We start from the raw sequence: 17,628 nt of genomic DNA, 5'->3' as shown, positions 1-17,628 counted from the left end.
TTAACTGCACATGCCGTTGGGTCAGTGACATATGGGCCAGCCGGCTGTTGGACCTACTCGTCAGTGGCCCAAAGGCACCTGCAGTTATGGCAGGGAAGCTCAATCCTTACATCACGCTAGGCTAAGTGACCGTGGGAGCGAGCGAACCTTAGAGCATCTCTTATCGAACTCGCAAATCCGGAAATTCAAACGCTCACGACGAGTTCGTGGACGTTAACCAGTCACATCTTAAATTTCCTCCACTACATTTTCATACCTTATATTTAAAACCTTAAATCCATACAGAAGCATGCAAGCAAGAAAATCTTACGTAGATTAACCAATACTACAGTACTCCTCATCGAAGATGTCCACTATCTTCGTGCTCGGCTCCGGGTACATGGGCGGTAACCGCAGCTCCGGCTGCTCCATGTTGTCCTCCGCCTCCATTTCCGCGTCGAGTTCGGTGAACAGTGCGTTGGTCGCCGTCTGTTCCTGCTGGATGAACTATCGGTTTGCCTACACATAGGCCCCATCTTGAATGGACTCCATATGGCCTACTACTCCGCAATTTCGGTCGCTTGGGCGACCGCGAACTCCGTCTCCGTGTCCTCCATGTTGAAACCTGGAGCCGGCATCAGCTCATCCTCTAGCTACTCCGCCTCGTCCTCCTCCTGACCGCCATCTCCATTAGAGCCGGACGCTGTTCCTCTTCCTTCGGCTCCTCCTCCTCCTTCGGCTCTGATGAGTCCGGAGGCAGGCGCCTGAATATCCTCCTCTATCTGGAACCGGCGCTCCGGGGTGAGCATAGCATACGTGGTCTTCTTTTGCCGAGCCATGGCGAAGCCAGAGGGCGTGGGAAGAGCGGCGGAGCGAGAGAGAGATGGATGGGCTCGGGTTGGCCGCGCGGAGAGGGAGGAGGTGGATGTGGCTAGGGTTGGAGGACGTCGGCTGGCTTAAATAGCCGGATTCGGACTCGAGCGGCGAGCCGGAGCGGCGCCACGTGACGTTCACACCCCCACCGGAGGAGACGTTCGTCGAACCGCTAGGTTTTCGGGCGATTCTGTGTGGGAGCCAATCGTCAGTCCGACGTGGCGGATACGCCCAGACGCCACCATATCCGCCCTAGATTTGGCATGGATATGAGGGGTGTCAGTCATCCCGGCGTTTGAGGAGCCCGTCTAGGTCATTTTTTTATGACCGATCACTGACCGGGTCGTCCGCCTGGGCGTTTGAGACGGGTTCGGGGCGCCCGGCTACAGATACTCTTGACATCAGGGGTATGCGATTGCAAGCTACCCCCTACCCAGTGACCTGCACAATATTTTTTTTCCTTTCATTCTGTTTGTTTTCTGTGCTTTTTCTCTTGTTTTCCATTTTATTTTTCACTTCTATTTAATTTTATTTTGCAGCCATCTTTCAAATTCATGCACAATATTTGAAATCATCATTTTTTATTGAATTCGTGATTTTTTTAAATTTTTAACATTTTACAAAACCATGATTTTTTCTAATTCGTGAATATATTGTGAAATCATGATAATTTTTAAAAAATCCGTGAAAATATTCCCCAATTGTGAACATTTTTTGAATTCAGGAACGTATTTTACTAATTCACAAAAATTTCCTGAAAATAATTTTTAATTGATGAACCTTTTTTAAAAATCACGTACATATATTAAACATGTGCACATTTTTTAATATTCATGATAATTTTATGGGATCATGGTTTTTTTTTCAGTTTATTTTATGAACTCAGGAATATTTTGTGAATTCAAGATTTTTTAAAAAAGATTAATTTAAAATTCAAAACTATTTTCTGAATCTTGAAAAAAAATTAATAAACAAAAAACTGAAAATAAAAAAAATAATAAAGGAAAAAAATCGAGAGCGTCCTGCCCAATAGGCCAGCCCAAAGCACGCACATGGACGCTATTGCTCGCTATCCCCCGACCTTGTGAGTGGACTAGGAGCTCTTTTGGGAGCGTCTATGTATCGACTTTCGTGGCGTCTATATCTCGCCTTCAGTGAGTTGGATAAAACTCCCGCCGAAGGGTAAACCATAATGGGGCCGGTCCATTCAAGCATACAGTTAAGGAAAAAGAGAAATGAAAAGAAAGCACACTGGAGACCATCTCCGCGTTGCTAGGAACACTGCAAGCCACTGCTCTCGGCTTGGTGATTTACTGGAAGGGTGGGACTACTTAAGTAGAAATGCGCCGGTTTTCACTGTTTTGCTTCTCTATTTTTCAGGGTTATTTTTCGTTTTTTCACAAGTTTTCCTCTATTTTCATTTGATTTATTTTCTTTTCTTTTCTTTTTGTTGTCATTCTTTGATTTTATTTCCAGGTTTTCACCGGTTTTTTAATTTTATTCCTTTCTCTTAGGTTTTGTTTCTTTCTTTCTCATTTTTTGTCTTTTTTGTTTTCTTTTTTCTTATCTTTGTTATTTGTTTTGATTTATTTTTCTTCTCCTTTTGGTTTTTTATATTTCTTTTAATTTTCACTCTTCATTTTTTGTATATGTCAAAAACATTTTCTAATACATTTTTCACGTTTTTACTAAACATTACCACTTTAAATAAATGGTCAAATTTTTCTCTATACATATTTTCAACATTTTTTTCAATGTCTGGATAAGATTTTTCAAATACAAGAGTAATATTTTTTTAATGCTTGACTAATAGTTTTCAACTAAAAAGATTAACATTTTTTGATTACATGCTCAAATTTTTTCTATACGCACTTAACATTTTCCAAACGCTTGATTAATATTATTCAAACACTTGTTCAACATTTTTTTTAAATGCCTGATCAACATTTTGATATACATGATCAATTTTTTCATCATATTTTAATACATGCTCAACATTGTCCTATAAAAAATAACATTTCCCAAATGCCTGATTAAAATTTTGAAATACTTGTTCAATATTTTTATTTCAAATTCCTAATTAACATTTTGATACACATGACAAAAAAATCAGCAATTTTTAATACATGATCAACAATTTTTCTATGCACGTTCTACATTTTTCGAATCCTTGATTAAAATCTTGCAAATATTTGTTCAATTTTTTCAAATGCTTGATTAACATTTATACATGATCCAAAAAATTCATCATTTTTCTAATAGGTCATCAACAATTTTTCTATACACGTTCAACATTTTGCAAAGACTTGTTCAACATTTCCCAAATATGTTTTTGTAAAGTGTTATAAAATATTCAAAAGTGTAAAAAATGAACCAAAAAAGGGTAATAGAAATAATAAAAATAAATAGAAAAATTGGATGTGGACTTCTGCGCTTGTGGGCCGGCCCATCCCGCTCGCCCCTTTAGTGAGTCAGAAACCAGATTCGCTAAAGGCGAGATATAGGGGGAGCTCCTATTCGCCGCTGGCTGCGGCAAACAGGCGCGGTTTCGCACAGGTGGGTGTCCAACTGGGCCGGCCCATGAATATAGCGAAAGACTGTGCGCTGTAGCTAAAAAAGAAATACCATGCTCGAGGGAATTCGAACCTAGGACCTCACACTGTACATAACGTGGTACTAACAGTTGAGCTAGCACTACTTAACGTTTCTATACCAGCGCCAAGCTTAAAACAATTCCTGCGGCGCAGATCCAAATTATATCGTGAATTTCAAAAGCATTTTTTATTGAAAAAACGAAGGGATCTCTGACACACGAACAAATTTCTGATTTGCAAAAAAGAAAACCAAAACTGAAATATTTGCGAAAGTCAGGAACACTTTTTTGAAACACGAACATTTTTCAAAATTCCAAGACAGAATGTGAAAATTTGAAACCGAACAGTTTCGAAACTCCTGAAAAAAAAACATGCACATTTTTTAAAATTGCAAACAATTTTTGGAAACGGGAACATGTTTTGAACTGCCCGAACATTTTTTGAAATTTGTGAACAAAAAATTAAAACTGCACAATTTCAAAACTCCTGACAAAAATGAAAATGTGCACATTTTTTTAATCTGTGAATAATTTTTTCAAAATGGAAACATGTTTTGAACTGCCCGAACATTATTTGAAATTAGTAAACAAAAATTTAAAACTCCTGAAAAATGAAAATGTGCACGTTTTGGAAAATTGCGAATAATTTTTTAAAACGGGAACATATTTTGAACAGCCCGAACACTTTTCGAAATTTGTGAACAAAAATTTGAAACCGAACAGTTTCAAAACTCCTGAAAAAATGAAAACATGCACATTTTTTAAAATTGCAACCAATTTTTGGAAACGGGAACATGTTTTGAACTGCTCGAACATTTTTTGAAATTTGTGAACGAAAAACAAAACTGCACAATTTCAAAACTCCTGAAAAAACGAAAACGTGCACATTTTTTAAATCTGTGAATAATTTTTGAAAACGGGAACATGTTTTGGACTGCCCGAACATTTTTTCAAATTTGTGAACAAAAATTTGAAACTCCTGAAAAAATTAAAATGTGCACATTTTTTAAATTTGCGAACAATTTTTGAAAACGGGAACATATTTTGAACCGCCCGAACACTTTTCGAAATTTGTGAACAAAAATATGAAACTGAACAATTTCGAAACTCAAAAATGAGAACGTGCACATTTTTCTGAAATTGTTTTTAACAATTTCCCAAAATGGGAACATTTTTTAAAATTCCTGAGCATTTTTTAATTCGTGAACAAAATTTAAATACACGAACACTTTAAATTTGCAAGAAAATTTTGAAATATGAGTATGTTTAGAATTTTCGATTTTTTTTAAAACGGGAACATATTTCTTAAACTAAACATTTTTTAGTTTGTGAACAAAATTTTAAAAGACGAATAGTTTTTTTAAGCGAACAATTTTTGAAATTCGAAATTTCTATGAAATTTCTGAACAAAAATTTGAAAAACAGGAACATTTTCTGGAAAAAGGAACAAAATCAAAAAAATTCACTTTTTAGATAAAATTCTGAAAACATTCATTAAAAAAGAAAAAAAAAGAAAAAAGATAAAGAGCAAGAAGAAAGAAAAAAAAGACAAAAAATGAAAGAGAAAAAACGAGAAAGGAAAGAAAAATAAAAAGTAAAAAACAGCAATTAATATAAAAAGAGAAAACTGGTGCAGGAACCTTCTAGAAGTTCCCAAAACCGGAAAAAACCCGGCTAGGAACAATAATAGAAGGTTCCCGAAACCGGTGTACTTGGAGCGCGGCCAGCCCACGGGCGCCGCTCGCTCGATATTCCCCTGTGCGGAACCCCAACTATTTACCGCAGAGTGCGGCAAATAGGGAGAGCTCCTAACCGGCGCCTTCAGCGCCGGCTGGAGTTTCTGGCGCCCACGCGCTTCCTGATATGGGCTGGCCCATCACGTGGCAAAAACGGAAGCGCTTGCTGCTCACACCAAAAACGCTCCAAAAAGATGCGGTACGTGGAGTCGAACCCGCACACTACATTCCTCATGCATCTTGCGAACCACTGGACTAGCCACATACTTCTGTCTCAAATCAGCGCGAACACTATAAGAATGATAGTAGCCGCTCTATCTGTGTATCAATTATATTTTTGGAATTATTTGATAACAATTTGGATAAACGTGATTTTCTTTTAAAAGAAGGAAAGTCAATTTGGATAAACATGATTTTCTTAAAAAAATCATGAACAAGCAAAGAAACATTTGTCTATTCAAAAAAAGTTCACGAATTAGAAAACGTTCACATATTCACAAAGTTCATTAATATGAATTTTTTTGACTAATTTGAGAGCATTCATCGTTTTGAAAAACAGTTCATCGAATTTGAGAAAAGTTCATCAAATTTAAAAAAAGTTCATCGACTTTGAAAAGAAGTTCATCGATTCTGAAAAAAGTTCAAAGAATTTAAAAAAAGTTCATCGAGTTTGAAAAAACATTCATCGACTTTGAGAAAAGTTCGTCAATTCTGAAAAAAGTTCATTGAATTTCAAAAAAGTTCATCGAAATTTGAAAAAAAAAATCATCAACTTTGAAAAAAGTTCAACGAATTTGAGAAAAGTTCATCAAATTCGAAAAAAAAAGTTTCTCAATTTTGAAAAAAGTTCATCAAATCTGAAAAAAGTTCGCCGAATTTGAGAAAAGTTCATCGAATGAAAAAAAGTTCATCTAGTTTGAAAAGAAGTTCATCGATTTTGATAAAATTTCATGGAATTTGAAAAAAAAATTGTTCATGCATTTAAGAATATAAAATGAAAAAGGAGAAAGAAAAAAAGAGAAAAATACCGCCCAGAAATCAGCCAACCAGTGAGATCGCGACCTAAAAGAAATAAAAGAAAGGAAAGAAGTGTTAGACACAAGCGCTTCGTTGTCCTGATGGTCAGTGCGCTGCATCCTTTAACGAGGGATCCTGAGTTCGAAACCTTACAAACACCATTTTTACTGCGTATTAGACTTGTGGGCAGGCCCATTTCGCGCTAAATGAAATAGCGATAAAAGGGTTGCCCGTGGGAATCGATCCCGCAATCTCCTAGCTGCAGCGTGGGGATATAAATACGGTGACGGTTAGTGTGTCCGGCGATCACGGAGGCGATTCGCTCAGGGACCCGCAATCTCCTAGCTGCAGCGTGGGGATATAAATACGGTGACGGTTAGTGTGTCCGGCGATCACGGAGGCGATTCGCTCCTCCCTGATTCCCGCACTGTGCCCGCCCCGAGCGTTCAGATCTATCGCCGGTGGGTGCCCTCGTGAGGTCCGCCGTCCAGCGGCGAGGCCGCCCTGCCCGCCCTGCAGGGTTTCCCCATCCCCCACCAAAAGCCTTTCGTGTGCTGCCTAGGGCACGCGATCGTAAAACACCTCTCTAGGGTTTCCGTCACAGGCGTTGATTCCGAGCCGCCATGGAGAATCTTCCTGTCTCGCTGAAGCCATTAGACTTGTGGGCAGGCCCATTTCGCGCTAAATGAAATAGCGATAAAAGGGTTGCCCGTGGGAATCGATCCCGCAATCTCCTAGCTGCAGCGTGGGGATATAAATACGGTGACGGTTAGTGTGTCCGGCGATCACGGAGGCGATTCGCTCCTCCCTGATTCCCGCACTGTGCCCGCCCCGAGCGTTCAGATCTGATCGCCAGTGGGTGCCCTCGTGAGGTCCGCCGTCCAGCGGCGAGGCCGCCCTGCCCGCCCTGCAGGGTTTCCCCATCCCCCACCAAAAGCCTTTCGTGTGCTGCCTAGGGCACGCGATCGTAAAACACCTCTCTAGGGTTTCCGTCACAGGCGTTGATTCCGAGCCGCCATGGAGAAGGTAGCGGGGTTGATGGAGAAGATGAAGCTCTCTGAGTAGGAGAGGAAAGGAGTGAAGATCCGGTGGACGTCGCGGGCAAAGGAGAACAAGGGTGAGATTCAGGCGGTGGGGAAGGTGATGTCGGAGAGGCCCGCGCACCCGGATGCGATCTGCCTGTCGCTTGGGAAGTGCTGGTGCCCCCTGAAGGGCGTGGACTGCAAAGAGCTGGATGAGAATATCTTCCTCTTCACCTTCAAACAAGAGTCAGGCAAGCGCAAGGCGCTGGAGGATGGACCATGGATGTTCGATAATGATCTAGTTGTGATGGTGGATTATGTGCCGAGCAAGCGGATTGAGCAGTATGTGTTCGACGAGGTTCCGGTTTGGTTCAGAGTGTTTGGACTGCCGCTGGGGAAGATGGAGGAAGAGATGGCTGAGGAGATTGGAAATCTGGTAGGCAAGTACATGGAGATGGACTCCGGGGTGGATGGCTCGGCGGTAGGAAGGTTTTTGCGCATTAAGGTTCGCATGCCGATCAACAAACCGATCATGAGGGGTGTCGCGCTGGATGAGGAGTCTGAAAGCGATGAGGAGATTGGCCGCAAACACGAAGGAGATAAAGACAAGGAGAGGTCGTTTTGTCATTTTGAGTATGAGTACCTTCCCGACTTCCGCTATATATGTGGAATCATTGGACATGTGGACAAAGCTTGTTCTACAAAACTGAAGAAGGGTGAGAAGGCGCAGTATGGGTGACGGCTGCGAGCTGATATGGGGAGACGCCGTGGGTTAGAGGAAGGAAGGACGTGGAGAAATAACCAAAGTGAAAGCGGGAGTGGCTCTGGCAGTGGTCGATCGTATGGTGGTGGGAGGTTGGTCGGTAGGTCTCGCAGTGATAGCCTGAGTTGGCGAAAATTTGATACCAAGACAGCTGGGGGCTGGACGGAGGAAGGGGAAGAGGTCACCAGCCCTAGCAAGTTAACTAAGGTGAGCGGGGGTGGGGCGCACCAAAAGAGGCTAACCTTTCACGAGGACGGTGGAAGCAAAGAGGGGCTAGATGCTAGTGCCCATGGTGGGGGGGTCTAGGAGCGGACCGCGTGGTGGTGGAGGAAAAGGGAAGGTCGAGAGGGGGGATGTGCAGAAACCGGAGGTGCAGAACTTGAAGGCAGCAGTGGTAGAGAGTGGTGCGTGGGAGGATGGGAGAGGGAAGAGTGGTGGCCACATTCCGAAGAAATACAAGAAGGTGAGAAGGGAAGGGCTGGTGGTTTCGAAGGACGACATTTTGGTGGGTTGTGTGTTAGGGCAGAAGAGGGGTGTGGAGGGGGAGGATGAGGATGAATTGAGGAAGAAGGGAAGAGTGGAAGGTGGGGGTGAGAAGATGGCGGGTGCAGTTGAGACGTGTCCGACAAATACGATGTCGGCCGGGCTGCAGGAGCAGCCCCGCCGGACGCAATGAGGATTGTAAGCTGGAACTGCCGGGGACTCGGGAACGGCCCGGCAGTTCGTGGCCTCTTGGACCTCAAGAGGGTGGAGGATCCCGATGTTCTGTTCTTGTGTGAGACGAAGTTGTTGGAGAAGGAGTTGGAGCAGTATTGGTGGAAGCTTGGACTGGCAAACATGTGTGCAAAAAACTCATAGGGGAGGAGCCGGGGGTTGGTATCTTCTAGAGGAGGGGAATCAATCTCTCTTTGCGATCTGTGGGTAGAAGGCACGTTGATGCGGATATAACGGAGGAGGATGGTTCAGTTTGGAGGCTTACTGGTGTATATGGGGAGTCACAGTGGGGAAGAAAGAAGGAAACCTGGAGGACGATGCACTTGCTAAATCAGCAACACCAGGAGGGTAGACCGTGGTTATGCTTGGGAGATTTCAATGAGATAATGTCTAATGAGGAGAAGAGGGGGGTGTGGACCGATCGGAGGGATGTATGAACCAGTTCAAGGAGGCGCCGGAGGAGTGCAAATTGAGTGATCTGGGTTACGAGGGAGATGTCATCACTTGGTGGAATAATTGTACGCGTGCGGATGGATATATTTGTGGGCGTCTTGACCGAGCCACTGCTAATATGGAATGGTGTTCAAAATTCCCGGAGTTCCGCGTCCGAAATTAGCTCCCACGGCACTCCGATCACCGGCCGATGGTGGTAGACACGGAGGATATGGGGGACAGGAGGAAGAAGGGAGGGGGCTGTTTTCGGTTTGAGGCCCGGTGGCTGAGGAAGAGGGCTGTGACTTGGTGGTGGAGGAGGCGTGGAGAAGAGTGCGCGAGGGAGGAGTAGTGGATGTGGCCGCGGCGTTGGAGGGTGTGGCTCGCGACCTCTCAAGATGGAGCAAGGATGTGGTGGGAGATACAGAGAAGAAGTTGAAGGGGGCAAAACGCGGGTTGGAAATTTGTAGGAAGCAAGCTGTCACACCGGAGAAGGTGGTCGACGAAGTGAGACTACGGTGCTTGGTGGATCACTTGGAGGAAGTTGTTGATATTAAGTGGAGGCAACGAGCTCACGTTTGGTGGCTGAAGGAAGGGGATAGGAACACCAAGTTTTTCTTTAGATATGCCTCGGCGAGAAGGAAGGCCAACAGAATACGGAGGCTTAGGAGGGAGGATGGAGTAGTGGTAGAGGAAGGAAGAGAGCTCACTAACTATGTCATGTCTTATTTTCAGGACTTGTTCACCTCGAATGGCAATGGGCAATATGATGAGCTTCTCCGGGCCGTTCCGGTGAAGGTGACTAGTGCCATGAATGATAGCCTTACTGCTGCATTTTCGGATATGGAGATCAAAACTGCACTCGATCAGATAGAAGACCTCAAAGCATCGGGGCCGGATGGCATGCCTGCGGTGGTCTTCAAGAAATATTGGCAGTTGATGGGCAAGAACATCATTGACGAGGTGCGGCATGTTCTTGAGGGTGGTGAGATGCCGGCGGGTTGGAATGATACTCATGTGGTGCTAATACCCAAGGTAAAAAAACTCACGGATAAAAGATCTCAGGCCCATAAGTTTGTGTAATGTCCTGTACAAGATCATCTCCAAGGTTATGGCGAATCGCCTCAAGCTCATTCTGCCGCAGATCATCTCTGATAACCAGAGTGTGTTCGTACCTGGACGTTTGATAACTGACAATATTCTCATGGCATATGAGATCTCACATTTCTTGATGAACAAACGGTCGGGGAAGGAAGAGTTTGCGGCGGTCAAAGTGGACATGAGCAAAGCATATGACCAGGTAGAGTGGGCTTTCCTAGAAGCGATGATGTATAAACTCGGGTTCGCGAGGAGCTGGGTCAAGCTTGTGATGAAGTGTGTAACTTCGGTGAGGTACAAAATCAAAGTTAATGGCGAGCTCTCCCAACAGTTTGTGCCTTCCAGAGGGCTACGACAAGGCGATCTGAGCTCGCCCTATTTATTTGCAATCTGTGCAGAAGGATTGTCGGCTTTACTAAACGAGTCCCAACAGCGAGGCAGGTTTGGAGGCATACAAATCTGCCCGGGAGCGCCGTCTATCTCGCACCTGTTTTTTCCGATGATTCGGTATTGCTTATGCGAGCGCGGACTGCTGAAGCTGTAGAGTTGCAGCGTATACTTCAGGGCAGTGTGTCAATCATGAAAAATCGGCGGTGATGTTCAGTAAAAACTACTCTAAACAAACAAAAGGAAATGTGAAAGGGGCCTTGGGCATTGTTAGTGAGGCGTATAATGAGAAATACCTGGGACTTCCCGTGTATATTGGCCGTTCCAAGCGTAAGGCTTTTGCTTACCTAAAGGACCGGATCTGGAACCATATGCAGGGCTGGAATGAGAGGACTCTCTCTAGGCAAGGCAAGGAAATTCTTGTTAAGGGTGTTGCGCAGGCGGTTCCAACCTTTGCAATGTCAGTGTTCTACCTCACCAAATCCTTTTGCGAAGAGCTAAGCTCTATGATTGCTCGATACTGGTGGAGCCAACAAGATAAGGATAACAAAATCCATTGGGTTAGCTGGCAAAAGCTTACAAGGTCGAAGGGAAGGGGAGGGCTTGGTTTCAGAGACATTCATGACTTTAACATTGCTATGCTAGCCAGGCAAGTGTGGCGCCTTATTGAACATCCAGACAGCCTGTGTGCACATCTCTTGAAGGCGAAGTACTACCCGGATAGCTCCATTCTTGATGCGGGCCAGGTTACAAACATGTCCTATGCGTGGCGCAGCATCACCTACGGGATTGACCTAGTCAAGCAAGGCATGATCTGGCGAGTGGGAGACGGTGAAAGTATTCGCATTTGGGATGACCCATGGATACCCAGAGCTTGGTCTAGGCGAGTTATCACTCCCCGTGGGGGTAATCTTTTGACAAAGGTCTCTGAGCTCATCGATCCAATAACTGGCAAGTGGGATGCAGATCTCGTCAGAGATATTTTCTGGGAGGAGGATGCAGGTTTGATTCTTCAGATGCCTTTGCGGGATGGAGCCGTTGATTTCTTGGCATGGCACTTTGACCCCAAGGGCGTGTTCTCGGTTAAGCAGGCGTATAAGTTGAAAAGGGCACTGTCCGAGTCCGGGGTTGCACATGCGAATGGGATACCCCATGAAGCGGGTAACCTTGAGGGCAGAGGGGAGACAAAATGGAAGAGGCTATGGAAATTGCCATGCCCTGGGAAGATTAGGCATTTTATGTGGCGGCTGGCGCATAACACACTGGCCACTAAAGATATTCTCTGTCGCAGGGGAATGGTGATTGAGGATCACAAATGTTTTTTGTGCAACACGAGGAACGAGTCGGCCAAACACCTCTTTGTGGAATGCCATGAGATTAAGCAGGTGTGGCGGGGCCTTGACCTTGAGCATGCCAGACAACGGCTGACTGAGTGTGACAGCGTTGACACAACCTTGGAATATTTGTGGCAGCTAGCTGAAAAGGAACGGATGACTATCATCTTATGTGGTGGCAATGGTGGACTCAACGCAACAAGGTCAGGGAGGGAGAAAAACTGATGGAGCACGCGCAGTTCGCTGTTAGAGCTGCATGCACTACCGCCGAATTCCAGGCGTGTTTTTGCAAAACGCCCACCCCGCCGGCAAGTACGCCGCGTTGGACCCCGCCTCCACAGGACATGCTAAAATTCAATGTGGATGGAGCTTTTATCGAGGACGGCTTGCAGGGGGCCCGGGAAGTGGTGGTCCGGGATAGCACATGCGAGGTCGTGGCTGCGCGGGCGGGGCGGATTGATAATGCCGCAGATGCTTTCAGCACCGAATTGAGAGCAGTGGAGCAAGCGTTGGATCTAGCGGCCGAACTGGGGGTCGTGCGGCTGACTGTGGAGATGGACGCCCTACTACTCGAACAGGCCCTAAACAGACGTGCTCCAGATTGTTCGCGACAAGCGCAGGCGATTGAAGATATCAAGGTGCAAGCCCGGCTATGGTTCTCTTCATGTGTGTTTACCCGTTGTAAGCGTGAGGCCAATATGCCAGCGCACCATATGGCCAAGTTAGGCCTAGCTCGCCAAGTGGGTGATACTCTTGTTGCTGATCATGTAATTCCAGAAGGTGTTGCTGAGTTTGTAATGGGCGATCTTGCCCAGCACGTTTCGTAATAAAGCTTATTGCTTGCCCTAAAAAAAAGTTTTAGCTAGCCCCATAGTTCATTTTCCCCGAAAATAAAAAAATAAACTGTTAGATTATTAGTGGGTCTAAATGGGATTAAAAACGGGACTTGCTAACATCCCTACTGCAGCGTTGCACTGCTCGCCACTCGGCCAACATCCGGTTTGTCTTTCATTAGTAGGTGAGGGACTCGTTAAAGAAACAGGGTTGGGTTTCCACTGGTTTCCTCTTTGTTTTTTTATCGGTTTTTATTTGTTCGTTTGCTCTGTATTTACTGGGGGGCTTCATTTTCTTTCTTTAGCTTTGGCTTTTCATTTCTTTTTCATTGTTTACTAGTTTCTTTTCTTTTCATTTTTTCTTTGATTTAATTTTCTTGTCTTTTTCATTGGCTTTCTTTTATTTTCTCTCGGGTTTTAATTTTTTTATATAACATTTTCCGCATATATCTAATACGTTTTTCTAATATATGTCAAATGCAAAATTAACCATTATTGAATACATGGTCAATATTTTTAATATACAGTTACCATTTTTTAAAACTTTGATTAACATATTTCAAATACAAGATCATCACTTTTTTAATACATGATCCACCTTTTTTCTATACATATTAACATTTTTTAAATGCTTGAGTAATATTTTTCAAATAGCAGATCTAAATTTTTTAATACATGTTCAACATTTTTTCGATACACATTTAACATTTTTTCAAATGCGTGAGTAACATTTTTAAAACACTAGATCTATTTTTTTGAATAATTTGTCAACATTTCTCTTATACAGTTTTTTTTCTTCAAATGCTTGAGTAACATTTTTCAAATACCATATCTACATTGTTTCAATAGATGGTCAACATTTTTTCAATACATTTTTGTCATTTTTTTCAAAGTCTTGATTAACATTTTCAAATACAAGTAAACATTTTTTTGATACATGATCAACAATTTTTCTACTCAAATTTAATATTTTTCAAATGCTTGAGTAACATTTTCAAATACAAGATCTACATTTTTTGAATACGTGGTCAACTTTTTCACACTATTTGTATATTTTTTGTAACATGAGACACATTTTCCTACAAACTTTCAACATTTTTCAATGATTGGTTGACATTTTTGAAGAATAAATGAAAGTAAAAAGGAGGGAAAACGGAAAAAAAGTGAAACAAATAAAAAAAGCAAGGTCGTGGCCTCCCCGTGATTGTGGCCCATCTAGCGCCTCTCTTCAGACGAGTCATCCATCGGCTAGAAGCAAGGTATAGAATTGTCTCAAAAAAAAAGAAGCAAGGTATAGAAGTGCCCCACGGGGGCACCCTTTTTGAAGGGGAATCCCTGCTTTTTGGCGATCCTAGTATCCGACGGACACGGGCTGCTTCCCATGTGGCGGCTGGCCAACCTACCGAGCGGAGCGAGGCACCGAGAATAGCCATCGTACTCTAACCGTTCTTTTTTTTAATCTAGCATTTTCTTGTTTTGGCAATTTATTTATTTTTGGTGTAAAACAGATCAAGGATTTTCTTCACCCAGTTTTTATGTTTCCTTTATTACTGCTCATTTTTTTGTTTCTTTTCTAGTTCCCCCCCCCCCCCTTTTGGGATGGGACTCTAACGTGCAATGTAGCTATCACGGTGAAGCACTAGTTAAAAGGAAAGCACAAATGTGCTTTCTGGTGAAACACTAGTTTTAACAAGTGATTTCGCTGATGCATGTATAAATATATTGTCTTTATATTTCCCCCCTTTTTGCTATTTTTTACAAGTGTTATAAAAATATTTGTAGAGAAAAATATATTATGTAAAAATTTCTATATGTATTTACAAATTTGTTTATGCAGACTAATTTTTTTTGCAGAATATTTAATAAAATATTCATAACATTTTAAAAATCAAACTTTAATAAAAAATCATGAAATTTAAATAAATGTTTATACATTTAGAAAATTGTTCATGACATTTCGAAAATTATTCTTGGAATGTAAAACAATTACACATTTGTTTTAAAGAATTAATTATTTTTATAATTTAGTTATAATTAAAAAGTATTCAGTCATTTTAAAAAGTATTCATGAAATGTAAATTTATTTGTGCCATTTTTGAAAACTTGTTCAGTACATATGAAAAAATATATTTGTAGCATTAAAAATGACCATAACGCTTGTAAAATATTCACACATTTGTAAATGTTCTTAAAAATGTAACATGTAATTTGTTAAAAAAATGTCCATGATATATACGAAAATATTTGTACACTTAAACTGGGCAGATTAGAAAAGTTCATGAATTTGAAAGGAAAAACGAAGATGGAAAATAGAAACCAAATGAAAACATAAAGCAGGAAATCAGTAAAAAAGTAAAAACAAAATAAAGCAGCAACAACAAGGAAACACAGAAAAGAAGAGTGAATGATCAGAACCTTCCTAAAACCGTAGCTAATTTGGCCGGCACTGTAGGCAAGCTGTGCATCTTTTTGGCAAAGAATAAGATTTGTAGTGACCATAGCCTATGTGTCGCTTAAAAAGACCAGGAGCGGTGAGCGCGCATACGGACCTTTAGCAAGCTCCCCAAGTCCATTGCCAAAGGTTTTCTCCGCGCGGCCCGCCCCCACTTTGCTGGGTCATGGGCTAAACGGAGGCCCATGACATATCAGCGGCACGTGCGCCCTTCCGAACGCGAGCATATAAAAGCCATTCCCCGTCGCTGGTAGGGTTTTCCTCTCGCGCCGCCGGAACAGAATCGACCCGGAGGGAGGAAGCAGCAGCAGCAGGTCAGCGAGGGAGGAGTAGAGGGGATGGCGGACAAGAAGGGCGGAGCGCCGAGGAAGGAGGAGGTCGTCACGAGGGAGTACACCGTCAACCTCCACAAGCGCCTCCATGGCTGGTATGCCTCCTCCCAGCCCTGCTACTTCTGCTCACCGGTCCGTTCCCGCTACAAGATCTGACTCGATTGTTCACGCCGTCCTGCTGTATTCATGCCAAGAACATCAATATGTAGTGAGATTTCGATTTGCGGTGCCAAGATCGTGCTCGCTGTTCTCGCACGTCTTGGTTCGAATAGATTGAACAATTTCCTGATGCTGCTGTGTCTGTTATCAACTTATTATAGAATGTGCCCTGTCATACTTCTCTAATCTCGTATGGACGTGAGCTGAGAGGTATATACTCATAGAGCTGTACTATCACGCTCCATTTTTCAGTTTGGATTACTGCTAGCTGTACTGTGATCCAGTTGTTATTATGAGTTGCTAGCTTTTATTCTCCGGTCTCGTTGATGCATAAGCCGAGAGCTTACATACTAAGAGAGCTGTACCATCACATTCCATTTGCAACCTACTCATGCAACTAGTTGTAATCCTATTCATGTTGGTCGTTAACTCTATGACAATTTAGCTATGCCCATGGGCAGTTAAATTTGCTTGCCCCACCTAAGAAGGTTGAACCAGATCAGCCTGGCACAGTTGCTTGTTCGATAAGATTTTCCAATGGTTTGTGTACAATCAGTTTTTATTCTGCTCTCGAATTGTAGGAACGGTGCTTAAACGTAGTTCATTCAGGTCATGAATAAAGCTGCTTTCTTGTTGTCAGAGTTGGTTAAATTAGGGCTAGTTTGGATATCAGTGATTTGAACCAATCACTTATCATGGAAACTACTTTGATCTTAATGTGCCGCCTGCCTCAGATGGCATACCTTGTTACACTTTGATCCGACTCAATCCCGAACTAAAATGCTCTATTTAATTATTTCTACTTGTCATTGAACTAACCTACTTGAGTATTCTCAGCTAACATATCATGATACCATGTTTTAGGCTTTTAGCTGCCATATGAAACTGTTCTATTCACGTTTACCCCAACCAGTTTATCAATATTGATGTGTGTTACAGTTAAATGTGGTCCCTTCTTAGTCTTCTATAATGTTTGACAGTACCTTCAAGAAGAAGGCACCTAATGCCATCAAAGAGCTCAGGAAGTTTGCACAGAAGGCTATGGGCACGACAGACGTCAGGATCGACGTGAAGCTCAACAAGCTCATCTGGAGCAGTGGAATCAGAAGCGTGCCCCGTAGGGTTCGCGTGAGGATTGCCCGCAGGAGGAACGATGAGGAGGACGCCAAGGAGGAGCTCTACTCACTCGTCACCGTTGCCGAGGTGCCTGCTGAGGGTTTGAAGGGGCTGGGAACCAAGGTCGTCGATGACACTGAGTAGACTCTTTTCTTTATCTACATCGTTAGAATGAGCTGTTATTTGGAATTGCACCAGCATGCTTTTTGTATCCCGCAGAAGTTTTTGGAGTATGGAATATCGGGAGCTATCAATTTTCCTTCATCTAAATCTTGATGATTGGTTTTGTCCTTCATACTGTGCTCGTTATTGGCGTCAATACAGGATGTGCAGTTGAGCTTGCAGTTGGAAATGTGGTTCATAGTTGGTAGTGTGATTAATGTTTTCCACGTATGGTTTAAGAATTGGAAGGCCTGAAGGTACATACCTTTTGTGTCAATAGATAGTGCATGATCGATTGGTGTTGCATGTTTTTTCAGGAATTTGTATTGATGTGTTTTGTTGCACCGTATCTAAAACGTAGAATTTGTAGTCAGTGTATTTAATCTCTTAAGAAAATTTATATAAACTGATATTCCACATATCAGACAATAACAACCTTTTGTCCCAAATAAGTTGGAGTAGGGAACCCGGAAGAGGATGCACTGGTTCGCCTGTGGAAGATGGAAAAAGAGGGAGGAATGGGGTTTTCGAGATATACACTGCCTTAACCTTGTTTTGTTGGCCAAACAAGCTTGGCGACAGATTGATTACCCTGACTCTATTTGAGCAAGGATTCGCAGGGCAAA

General features: G+C 42.9%; 2 protein-coding genes across 2 annotated transcripts; both read left to right on the top strand.

Moving 5' to 3' along the window:
- Nucleotides 1–7,341: 7,341 nt before the first annotated feature.
- LOC141027050 (uncharacterized) lies at nucleotides 7,342–7,959 on the top strand. The gene has a single exon (XM_073503971.1). It carries the CDS (start codon nucleotides 7,342–7,344, stop codon nucleotides 7,957–7,959), a length of 618 nt encoding a protein of 205 aa, XP_073360072.1.
- A 7,507-nt stretch (nucleotides 7,960–15,466) lies between these two features.
- Nucleotides 15,467–17,192, top strand: LOC109770639 (large ribosomal subunit protein eL31). Its single transcript, XM_020329369.4, has 2 exons — nucleotides 15,467–15,660; nucleotides 16,705–17,192. The coding sequence occupies exons 1-2, from the start codon at nucleotides 15,572–15,574 to the stop codon at nucleotides 16,982–16,984; spliced, it is 369 nt and encodes a 122-aa protein (XP_020184958.1). The 5' UTR covers nucleotides 15,467–15,571; the 3' UTR covers nucleotides 16,985–17,192.
- Nucleotides 17,193–17,628: the final 436 nt, after the last annotated feature.

The sequence above is a fragment of the Aegilops tauschii genome, chromosome 7, assembly GCF_002575655.3.
Source record: "Aegilops tauschii subsp. strangulata cultivar AL8/78 chromosome 7, Aet v6.0, whole genome shotgun sequence".
In the NCBI taxonomy this organism is placed as follows: Eukaryota; Viridiplantae; Streptophyta; class Magnoliopsida; order Poales; family Poaceae; genus Aegilops; species Aegilops tauschii.
This window is presented reverse-complemented; position numbering and strand designations above follow the sequence as displayed.